At 42.4% G+C, this 12,052-nt stretch overlaps 1 protein-coding gene across 5 annotated transcripts in view; it reads right to left on the bottom strand.

Annotated features, from left to right (window-relative positions):
* The window catches only part of UBE4B (ubiquitination factor E4B), a 147,188-nt gene that overhangs the window by 46,178 nt on the left and 88,958 nt on the right, over positions 1 to 12,052 (bottom strand). For 4 of the 5 annotated variants that reach the window (XM_031669297.1, XM_031669318.1, XM_031669358.1 and 1 more), the window contains 6 exons: positions 8,296 to 8,379; positions 5,746 to 5,802; positions 4,569 to 4,685; positions 4,373 to 4,471; positions 2,874 to 2,987; positions 223 to 421 (listed from right to left, as the gene is read on the bottom strand). In XM_031669297.1, coding sequence (XP_031525157.1) covers positions 223 to 421; positions 2,874 to 2,987; positions 4,373 to 4,471; positions 4,569 to 4,685; positions 5,746 to 5,802; positions 8,296 to 8,379 — 670 coding nt within the window. The remainder of the gene's footprint in view (positions 1 to 222; positions 422 to 2,873; positions 2,988 to 4,372; positions 4,472 to 4,568; positions 4,686 to 5,745; positions 5,803 to 8,295; positions 8,380 to 12,052) is intronic. The other variant, XM_031669298.1, reaches the window with a different exon arrangement.

Genomic DNA, 12,052 nt, shown 5'->3' with positions numbered 1-12,052 from the left:
AACTCCTGACCTTGTGATCTGCCTGCCTCGGCCTCCCAAAGTGCTGGGATTATAGGTATGAGCCACCACGCCTGGCCAACTATATTAATTTTTATTATGTTTCTCTATCTCATAAGTTCATTTTATGGTGAGGTGGTAACAATCTGTGAGGAATTACTAGCACGTAGGTAAGATAAAATACTAGCAGTGTTTTAATGACCGAGTCGTGAACACAGTACTCACAGAGTTCAGTCAGCCAGTCATTCACATCTTCCATCGTGGCATTCACACGCGTCTCATCATTTGGAAGAGTAATCCGACATCTTGGGTGAAAAATATACGTGGGATCAACTGTTTCTAACTTGATTTTTGTACTTAGCTGCTGCAGTACCCAAAGGAAATTCAGCATAAATCCATCTGTAGATACCAATCTATCATCTGTCTGTGAAAGATGAAAAGAAAAAGTATTTTTAAACATTAAAAAAAATATTTTTGAGATGGGGTCTCACTCTGTTGCCCAGGCTGGAGTGAAGGGGTGTGATTTTGGCTGCAACCTCTGCCTCCCAGGCTCAAGCAATCCTCCCACTTCAGCCTCCCAAGTAGCTGGGACCTAAAGTGATCCGCCTACCTCGGCCTCCCAAGTCCTGGGATTACAGGGGTGAGCCACTGTGTCCAGCCAAGAAAAAGTATTTAAAATAACAACATGAATAGAAATTTTGGCCTTTATAAGAAAGCAGACTGAACTTTCAAGCATAACTGTATCCTAAAGTCAATGAGAAGACATACATATCATCACCACTGTCATTCCATTAATTCTGTATTAGCAGGTGCTACTTGTTGAATACCACCTATTATATAATTATTATTTATGCAAGAGGCATTTTATACATTTCTTTTTATTTTTTATTTTTTTGAGACGGAGTTCCGCTCTTGTTGCCCAGGCTAGAATGCAGTGGCGCGATCCCCACTTCCAGGTTTAAGCGATTCTCCTACCTCAGCCTCCCCAGAAGCTGGGATTACAGGTACCCGCCACCATGCCCAGCTGATTTTTTGTATTTTTAGTAGAGACGGGGTTTCACCATGTCAGCCAGGCTGGTCTCGAACTCCTGACCTCAGGTGATCCGCCTGCCTCGGCCTCCCAAAGTGCTCGATTACAGGCATGAGCCACCACGCCCAGCCATTTTCTACATTCTTTTACTGAACCATCACAATAATTCTTACAGGTCAGTAATACTGCTGTTAACATTTTATACAGGAGGAAATAAAGACTCAGAGACCCTGAAGTGATTTGCCTGAGCCTCAAAATTAGTAAGTAGAAACACAATAAATATTTCTTTCTTTTTTTTTTTTTTTTTGAGATAGGGTTTTACTCTGTTGCCCGGGCTGTAGTACAGTGGTGCAAACATAGCTCACTACAGCCTCAACCTCCTGGGCTTAAGCAATCTTCCCACTTTAGCCTCCTGAATAACTGGGTCTACAGGTATATGCCACTACACTGAGCTAAATTTTTTATTTTTTTGTAGAGACAGGGTCTCCCTATGTTGCCCAGGCTGATCTCGACCTCCTTGGCTCAAGTGATCCTCTCGCCTCAGCCTCCCAAGTAGCTGAAACTGTGGGTATGCGCCAGCCACCATGCCCAGATAATTTCTGTATTTTTTGTAGAGATGGGGTCTCATTATGTTGCCAGGGCTGGTCTCAAATGACTGGGCTCAAGCGATCCTCCCACCTCAGCCTCCCAAGTGCTGAGATTACAGGCCTGAGCCACCATGCCTGGCCTCTTTCTCCTCTTTATTTCCCTCAAGAGCATCAAAACAAGTAGTTCCACTTGTTATCATGTGACATTGTTTCTCTAGGTGACAGCATCAGCACACTCTTGCATTAACAATATAACAATGTAACTTGATTACTTCTGTTAAGAAAAAAATAATAATACAACAATGATAAGAATGATAGTTAATACTGGTTGAGTGATCACTGTGTACCGGGCACCATCCTAACAGCTTTATATATAATAAACCCAGTACTAGTAGTACCCCCACTTAGCAGATGAGGAAACGGAGGCACAGAGGAGTAACTGTCTAAGGTCCTGCAGTTAGTACACGGTGGAACCACGATCAGAAACCACCAGATCTATGCTCTTCTCTCTGCGTTTTTTGCTTCTGAGTATACACGTCACGTCATTCATTCGTTATTTATTACTAATCAAGGAAGGATGTCCTTTTCTCCTCTGGCAAAGCAGCCACAGCCACTGGCCTGTCTCATCTGGACTGAAGCACTCACGCCCTTGCAGCTGCCTCCTTGGGTCTGTTCCTGGCTGCCCCCTTCCGCTGTGGTCCATCTACATGCAGCTTTTGTGATTTCCCTGCTAAGAACCCTCCCATGACAGTTCTGATCATGTAAACCCAACCCGATGGAGCCCTGCCTACCCACTAACTCCAGGACCTGTCATTCCCTCCTGTTCACTCTTCTCCAGCCACAAAAGCCTGCATGCTGGGCTTGTACCAAAGCTGCTTTGTTTCCACCTTGGACAGCTCTTTTCTCAGCCACTACAACCGCTGGCTCCTTCCTATGAAACAAACCTCACCTCCTCAGGGAGGCCTTTCCTGCCACCCAATCACAAATCACCTTCAGACCTTCCTTCTGGTAACTAAGTTCTTCTCATGTCATTTACTTTTCTCTGTTTTCTTCATTGATTATACAACTGTCTAAAATCATGTATTTATATGTGTACTTGTTTACTCTGTGGAACACGGGCTCCACAAAAGCAGGAAGCTTGTCTACCTTGTTCAATACTGTACCCCCATTCCTAGAACAGTGCCTGGTAGGTGCTGACTAAATCTGGGTCAGATGAATGAATTTGACGAACAGTGAAAAGCAGTGAGTAGGAATCCTACCTGCATCTGTGCTTTCTTCATATTGGCATTGACGACAGCCGCCATGTAACTGAGAGCAGCCTCACGGGTTTCGCCATTTAACAAAATACTATGCAGAATCTTAAAAAGCTCTTGCTGAAATTTATTTTTAAAAAGAAGAAACAAATTAAAACTATTTTGCACACGATTCCTTTTTGACTTCATGAACAGCTAGCCTACTTCCCACGTTCTCTCCTCTCCCACTTCTACTCATTTCAGACAATCCTGAGTGAAAGAAGAATATAAGAAATATCCATATTCAACTATGTCAAGGTAATCAGCATGAAAGCAGAATATGGAGTGGGGGAGGTAGGCAGTTACAGTTTTTTTTTTTTTTGAGACAGAGTCTAGCTCTGTTGCCAGGCTGGAGTGCAGTGGTGCAATCTCGGCTCACTGCAACCTCCGCCTTCCGGTTTCAGTGATTCTCCTGCCTCAGCCTCCCAAGTTGTTGGGATTACAGGCGCCTGTCACCATGCCCAGCTAATTTTTTTTTTTGTATTTTAGTAGAGATGGGGTTTCACCATGTTGGTAAGGCTGGTCTTGAACTGCTGACCTTGTGATCCACCTACCTCGGTCAATTTTTGTATTTTTAGTAGTGACGAAGTTCACCATGTTGGCCATGATGGTCTCTACCTCCTGACCTCGAGATCCGCCCACCTCAGCCTCCCAAAGTGTTGGGCTTATAGGTGTGAGCCCACGAACCCAGCCAGCAGTTAGAGTTTTAATAAAATAGCCTTTGTTACTTCCTTCCCATGATCAAAATTACCTTAGATACTCAAGCCTGTAACTTCTTTGCCTTTTTTCTTTTTTTGAGATGGAGTCTTGCTCTGTCGCCCAGGCTGATACGCAGTGGCGTGATCTCGGCTCACTGCAACCCCCACCTCCTGGGTTCAAGCGATCATTGTGCCTCAGCCTCCCGAGTAGCTGGGTAGCTGGGATTACAGGCACGTGCTGCCACACCTGGCTAATTTTTGTATTGTTAGTAGAGACGGGTTTCGTCATGTTGGCCAGGCTGGTCTCAAACTCCTGACCTCAGGTGATCCACCCACCTCAGCCTCCCAAAGTGTTGGGATTACAGGTGTGAGCCATCACACCTGGCCCTTCTCTGCCTTTAAGTTTGAGAACTGAAGACATATTAATCAGGATTTGGGATAAGCAAGTCAGTGAAGGTGTGTGCAAACTAACAACTCTTGCTCACCCTCACAGTGTAAATGCCTAAGGGCTAGCTGGAGAAGGAGTCGGGCCACTAAGCTTAGGACCAGCTCCCTGTGACGCTACATACAAAGGCAGCATACTGCTGTTGTTACAACCTGTTATTCCAGACACAGGTTACTTACTTATAGTTTATCTTTTTTATGTAAGATTGAATTGGCTTTTGTTAGCCGTTTGTCTACTGGGCATCGTCCAGTCTACAAAATAAAAGCTCCCTATCTGGAGTTCATCTTTGCTACTTCCTCTGGGTTTGTTTTCTGAACGCTTACCCTTCCGAGCTCTAAGTAATGCTGCAATGATTGGCTAACCACACGAGTGTTTTCCAGGGTAATGGCAGGCCCTGAGAAGTATTTTTCAACCACTTTAACCTGGAAAAAGAAGGAAAAATGCAATCAACATATAATGTACATTTGGGAAAGAATCTGAATAGAAGGGCGGCAAAGTGCAAGTAGCCACTATACTTACATCATCTTCTGCAAAGACTGAGAAGCTGAAGAAAGCCCCCAAGTAAGAGAGTCTCTGCAGCTCCCGCCCACAGCCAGGACTTAAGGATTTCGGCAACCACAACGGCAAAGAAGCAACCTAGGCAGAAGATGGAAGAGGCCAGTCAGGCACTCAACAGGCCGATGAAGTAAAAATGTAATGAAAACCCTCCAGCTCCTCTATATTTTCACAAGATATTATTAAAACTTTTATGTTTCAGCCAGGCACGGCGGCTCACGCCTGTAATCCCAGCACTTTGGGAGGCCAATGAGAGTGGGAGTGGGTCACCTGAGGTCAGGAGTCCGAGACAACCCTGGCCAATATGGAGAAACCTCGTCTCTACTAAAAATACAAAAATTAGCGGGGCATGGTGGTGTGCGCCTGTAATCCCAGCTACTAAGGAGGCTAAGGCAAGAGAATTGCTTGAACCCAGGAGGCAGAGGTTGCAGTGAGCTAAGATTGCGCCACTGCACTACTCCAGCCTGGGTGACAGTGAGACTCTGTCTCCAAAAAAAAAAAGAATTTTAAAGTTGCAGGATACTATTTGATGAAGTTCAAATGAACTCTTCTTACTTATACCACCAAAGGACTCAAATAACTTTTCCATAGCACTTGTTAGTTTAGTTGTACAATATTTGTCAAGGAAAAAAAACAAGCCCGGTGCAGTGGCTCACGCTTGTAACCCAATAATTTGGGAGGCCAAGGCAGGGGGGATCACCTGAGGTCAGTAGTTCGAGACCAGCCTGGCCAACATGGTAAAACCCCATCTCTACTAAAAATACAAAAAAATTAGCCTGGCATGGTGATGCGTGCCTGTATTCCCAACTACTTGGGAGGCTGAGGCACGAGACTCACTCGAACCCAGGAGGCGGAGGCTGCAGTGGGCCAAGATCGCACCATTGCACTCCATCAAGCCAGGGTGATACAGCAAGATTCTTGGGGGAAAAAACGGGAAAAAAACCATAGAAACGAACACTGTAATGCAGGAAATAACGTGTCTAACAACAATGTAACAGTTGAGAGCCTCCCAGACACGTTACCTCCGCCTACACCTAAATGTCCTTCAAGAGAAGTTTTCCAGGTCATCTCACTGGAGGAATGCCTTCTGGGTTACGATATATTCACTGAAAACGTGCAAGCCCATCAGGTGAGTGCTTACCAAATTGCACACAGGGTGTGTCTTTCCAAACTTGGTTTCACAGAGCTCACCTAGTGCCTAGAAATAAGATCAGAGTCATTTAAATGCATTTCATCTTAAACTGACTGTCATTTGTAGCATCAAGAAGCAGCTTTAACTGCTGCTATAAATGCATTCCCTCTAAAATGGCAGCAGCTTTACTACTTTTTCTGATTAATAAACTAATACACATGCAATGTGAAAAACTGGAAATAAAACAGAAATATAAAATGAAACTCAAAATTACTCAAGCTTTACCCTCAAAGATAACCTCTACTGATATTTTGAGCAACAGTTTTCCAGATATATTTTTGTGTACTGTATCTATCTATATATGTTTATACAAAAAAAAGTTTTTCCACTTCATATCTTTCCATGTCAAAAATATTTATTTCATAAACTTTAGATGGCTCCTCTTGCCAGTGTTAAACATGACTATAAATAATTACAATTTAGTAAGCTATCAAATTCAAAACATATTTAAAAGCATAACTTGGTTTCAAGATGTCTAGTACTTTTAAGAATTCCAACACTTTCCTTCAGAGCTCCAACCATCCTAACATTAGAGAACTATGAAAAACACTTTTTAGGGACATAAACATAATTTAACAGACCCACGGTAACTCAATCAAACGTTATTTTAAACAGTTAATTTCCTCTGTGATTCGGACACAGCTCTAGAAGTTGCTACATGAGCTGAAGAGTCCATTTAGGCACTGACACAACGTTGAGATGCCTCTGAGGTTCAGGCAGCCGACTCAGAAGGAAGCATTCTCACTGCCTAGGGCAGGAGTTCACGAACCTGGCTGCATATTAGGATCACATGGGAAGCCTTTGGAAACCCCAATGCCATGCCACACCGCTGGTGAATTAAATCACGAGGTCTGAGGCGGGGAGCCAGGCAGAAACACCTTTAAAGATCCCCAGCTGATTCCAAGGTATGGCACAGCAGCATCCACTGACCTAGAGAATGATCACAATTATTTCCGATTTTAGCTTCAACAGTCTTCCTCTTCCTGCCTCTCATTATTGTACCCTCTCACTCACTGTACCCTCATTATTATACAAGCATCAATAATGGCACAAAATGAAATCATTGTCTACCACAATGGAGGCCTCTGTCTTTTGACCAAAAGGACATTTTGTTGATATCAGATGCTAAAAGCTCCTCACTGAAATTCACACCACAACCCAAAAGCCAACAATCCCATGAAGGAACATCTACATAATACAGTGATAATTAGTGTTCACTAAAACATTTCATCACTGAACTCAAACAATCAGATTATTTCACTTCCTTTTACCTGCCTAAGGCAGAACAACACATAAAGATTCAAAGAATTTTATCAGGAGCCCTAATAACACGTACAATGGAAAGAGCTCTGGCATAAATCCACTTAAAATTATTTTTTAAAGTAGGAATTCTGGTTTCACCTTCTAATTTCCCAGCATTCTTGTAGCATTTTAGTGTCATGATAGGTTTGAATTTTTTAAATAGATAAATGCACCCTTTGTGCACAGCTCTGTTTTAACATTTATCACAGTATCTGTTCAACTGTTGTGCTGTAGCTCTTATTTTCGCAGATTATAAGTGTCTTGAGGAGAGGGACCTTGTCTTCCTAGCTGCTGTATCCCCAGTGTCTAGCACAGAACAGATCGTCAGTAATGAATTCATGGTATAATGGAATCCAATCAGTGGAATGAGTAAAAGAAATAAATACAGTAAGAAAACAACCATGGTCTCAATTTACATAAGACTTAATTTATACACAGAATAAGTGAATTTCATTTTGATATTTTTTCCTTTATACTTCTGCAATGAAAATATTCAGTAATACTTCAAAATATTTTTCTCTCAAAATTTCAAATAAGCGAATTCAGAACAGAAAAGAGCTTCTAATTTTCATTCTAGTTTCAGCATTTTTACAACATTCAAGACTCCCCATGGGAATCTAGCTGAAGCTTCTGTCCACTACGTATGCCTGCTGTAAGTGCCTTAAAGAGCTAAGCAGATTTCTGCTTCCCAAGTAAAGCCTGCAGATGAAGTGTATGACCTTAGGAAACGGCAGGGGCGGGGGGGGTTGAACAAGAGAGCTACCCTAAGAGTTTCTGCACAAAGTAAACACATAAAGATAAAATTGTATTCATTTTCTTAGTATGTACAGCTTTGCCTTTTTTATTTGCATTTTTAATAGTTTTTGTTTTTAAGTAACAAAATTTCATCCCAACTATGGTATGCTCATTGCTAGGAGACAGTTATCTTTTTCATAAGCTATACAAAGTACATGGTAATAAGTGCATCACTAACTCCTGTCTAGGACTTGGATAGGTGGAAGATGTACCAGGCTGCTAACTGTCTTCACTGATGCATCTCACTGCACACCAAACACTCTGCATGGCCAACACAGTGATTTCATGTTTTAAATTTGAAAACAAGGTTGATCTCATGGACCTGAAAGAAAAGTATATGTCAAAATAATCTGAAAGAAAAACATCTATTGAATGAGTTAAAGAAAAAGAACAAATTTTTACCATGAGGGGGTATTTAAAGTAGTCACTATCGAGGGAGCACTCTTTGGCAGCAAGAGCCAGGCCTTGTAAAATGGGGATAAATATCTATAAGAAAAAAAACAAAATCAGAAATATAAGTTTAAGAGAATCTAAGAATGGGAAGTATGTCAAATAAGGTGCTACAACTGAGTGTCCAGGCAATTTCATTCCTTCCCCAGGGAAAAGCTTTTTTGCATATAAAAGTCTAGAATTCAGCCAGAGTGTTGACCTGTTCTTTGACAAGGCTAACCATAAAGTAATACAGCTGAATTCTCCAGAAGTAAGAGGATTTTGGTGAACTCTGATACTCTGATAGGACCCCCGTAATTCAACAAAACCTATACATTTGGAGCCTGTTGAAGGACTCTCCAGGGGTCGTTGCTCTACTCAATTAAATTCTGCACATCTCGGCAACTAATATGTTCTTATATCTATCTATCTATCTATCTTTTTTTTTTGAGACAGAGTCTCGCTCTGTTGCCCAGACTGGAGTGCAATGGTGCAGTCTCGGCTCACTGCAACCTCTGCCTCTAGGGTTCCAAGTGATTCTCCTGCCTCAGCCTCCTGAGCAGCTGGGATTACAGGTGCCTGCCACCACACCCGCCTAATTTTTGCATTTTTAGTAGAGACAGGGTTTCACTTTGTTGGCCACGCTGGTTTTGAACTCCTGACCTCGTGATCCACCCGCCTCAGCCTCCCAAAGTGCTGGGATTACAGGCGGGAGCTACCACACCCGGCCCTCTATCAGTAATTTTTAAAAGCCTTTCTCCATTTATTTTGAGGAAAACAAGATAAACAGGCCAACAACGAATATTATTATTACATTAAACTTAATTAAGTTAGAGCAAAGAGCTAGTTGGTGAAGGTTGAAACTGACAAAGAAAGCTTTAGTTAGAAAGCCTTACCTCCACATATAGTGTAATTAATACATTAACCTGCTATTGGCACTTAAAGGAACTCAAATCTGCTTTTATACATTTAGGATTAATACTGGGTAACACCATGCAAGATTTACTCAGTCTAGCTCATCTTCAAATTTCACAATGCACTCAGTGATCAACACATTTAGTAAGCTAGTTGGGATTCATGGCTAATAACATTAAATAGAAAATGTTGTAAACAGCAGCTGACAATCTGAATGCCAACAAGTTGTAATAGGAGTATACTATGTAGCCACCAGAAAACTTGAAAAATTCCCTTTGGTACTGATTTCATTCCATGATTCTGAGCACCTTAATAGTTTAAAGAGCACAGTACAAAAAACAAGTGCCCTGGATGACAAAGTGTCTGTGGAGTGTTGTGAGATATCAACACAGCTCTGGAAGAGATCATACTATGGTTTTTGTAATTCCAACAACCAGGGTAGAAGTAACTCGCTCTCATAAGCCAGATAAAAATGGAGAAGTAACACTCAGGTGTGTCATTGGGGAATGCCAACATTGTAATCAAGAAGAAAAGACAAACAGAAGTTCCAGAATCACCAAAAATTAGCTTCATAATTGGTCATCCTGAAAAATCTCCAAAATTTTTTTCAAGAAGGCTACAAGTAAAATATAATTATACTTTCTTGTATAGTTATCTTTTTGTACAATTAGGGCTTCATTTACAATAGGCAAAATAGCTGGGCGTGGTGGCTCACGCCTGTAATCCCAGCGCTTTGGGAGGCCGAGGCGGGCGGATCACGAGGTCAGGAGATCGAGACCATCTTGGCTAACATGGTGAAACCCCGTCTCTACTAAAAATACAAAAAAAAAAAAAAATTAGTCAAGCGTGGTGGTGGGCGCCTGTAGTCCCAGCTACTCGGGAGGCTGAGGCAGGAGAATGGCGTGAACCTGGGAGGCAGAGCTTGCAGTGAGCCGAGATTGCGCCACTGCACTCCCGCCTGGGCAACAGAGCGAGACTCCGTCTCAAAAAAAAACAAAAACAAAAACAAATACAATAGGCAAAATATTACTATGCATAATCTTTTTCTTTTTTTTTTTTTCAGACAGTTTCACTCTGTTGTACAGTGCAACAGTGCAGTGGCATGATCTCGACTAAACGTAGCCTCCACCACCCAGGTTCAAGAGATTCTCCCGCCTTAGCCTCTCAAGTAGCCGGGACTACAGGCATGCACTACTGTGCCCGGCTAATTTTTTGTATTTTGAGTAGAGACGGGGTTTTGCCATGTTGCATCAGCCTGGTCTCGAACTCCTGAGCTCAGGAGATCCACCTGCCTCGGCCTCCCAAAGTGCTAGGATTGCAGGCGTGAGCCACCATGCCTGGCCTGACCCAGATATTATAAATAATTCTTTAATTTTCAAATGAATACTTCCCAGCACTGATTTTAAAATACTGTTAAGTGTCCACCTCCAAGCTTGCAGTGAGCTGAGATCCGGCCACTGCACTCCAGCTTGGGCGACAGAGCGAGACTCCGTCTCAAAAAAAAAAAAAAAGTGTCCACCTCCAGTCCTAAATTCGAGCGGCTGTTTATCTGTGAATATTTCTCAAATATTAAAAGGAGGTAGATATTTCAGTCAAAGATTTAATAATTCACATTTGCCACTCTTTTAAGACAAAAAGGTAAGTTGCTGTTTTTCAGTTCAACAGCTCGATCCCAGTTATTTCCTTTCTAGATAAAACATATGGTAGCACATAAGAAAAGACAAAGAGTATTCAACACTGAGTCGCTGAAAAGTCAGCAGAAATCTGGGATTAAAAATAAACAGGTCTGGGCCAGGCGCTGTGGCTCACACTTGTAATCCCAGCACTTTGGGAGGCCAAGATGGGTGGATCACTTGAGGCCAAGAGTTCAAGACCAGCCTGGCCAACATGACAAAATCCCGTCTCTACTAAAAATACAAAAAATTAGCCAGGCATGGTGGTATACGCCTGTAATCCCAGCTACTTGGGAGGCTGAGGCAGGAGAATCACTCGAACCCAGGAGGCGGAGGTTGCAGTGAGCTGAAACTGTGCTGCTGTACTCCAGCCTGGGTAACAGAGAAAGACTCTGCTTCAAAATTAATTAATTAATTAAATAAACAAGTCTGTGGTGGTCATATAATACTGTGAACGTAGTAAATGTCACTGAATTGTACACTTCAAAATGGTGGTTTGAGACCGGGTGTGCTGGCTCACACCTGTAATCCCAGCACTTTGGGAGGCTGAGGTGGACAGATCACCTGACATCAGGAATTCAAGACCAGTCTGGCCAACATGGTGAAACCCCCTCTCTACTAAAAATACAAAAAACTAGCCAGATGTGGTGGCGGGCGCCTGTAATCCCAGCTACTCAGGAGGCTGAGGCAGGAGAATCGCTTGAACCCGGGAGGCGGAGGTTGCGGTGAGCCAAGATCGCGCCATTGCACTCCAACCTGGGCAACAAGAGCAAAACTCCGTCTCGAAAAAAAAAAGGTGGTTTGATGTTATATGAATTTCACCTAAATTTCAAAAATGTGGGACTTCTCTGCCCAAAGCTGGTGATGAGGAAACAACCAAACGAAACACACACAGAGGTCATTTCCTCTTGTGTAAGTCTGTTTAGAATAAAGTAGGCTCAATATACCCCTGTCAGCTGGTCACTGGGCTGATTTTATATAGAGAGAACGACTCGATTCCTCAAATGATATCTTCTTGAATAGGAAAAGTATTCTAATTACTACCTATTACCTCTCTAATGTAGTGCATCACGTAAACCTTCCAAGACAGTAATTTTTTTTTTTTTTTTTTGAGACAGAGTCTTGCTCTGTCGCCCAGGCTG

This window comes from Papio anubis, chromosome 1 (genome assembly GCF_008728515.1).
Source record: "Papio anubis isolate 15944 chromosome 1, Panubis1.0, whole genome shotgun sequence".
Lineage (NCBI taxonomy): Eukaryota > Metazoa > Chordata > Mammalia > Primates > Cercopithecidae > Papio > Papio anubis.
Note: the sequence above shows the minus strand (reverse complement) of the source record. Positions and strands in the feature narration are given on the sequence as shown.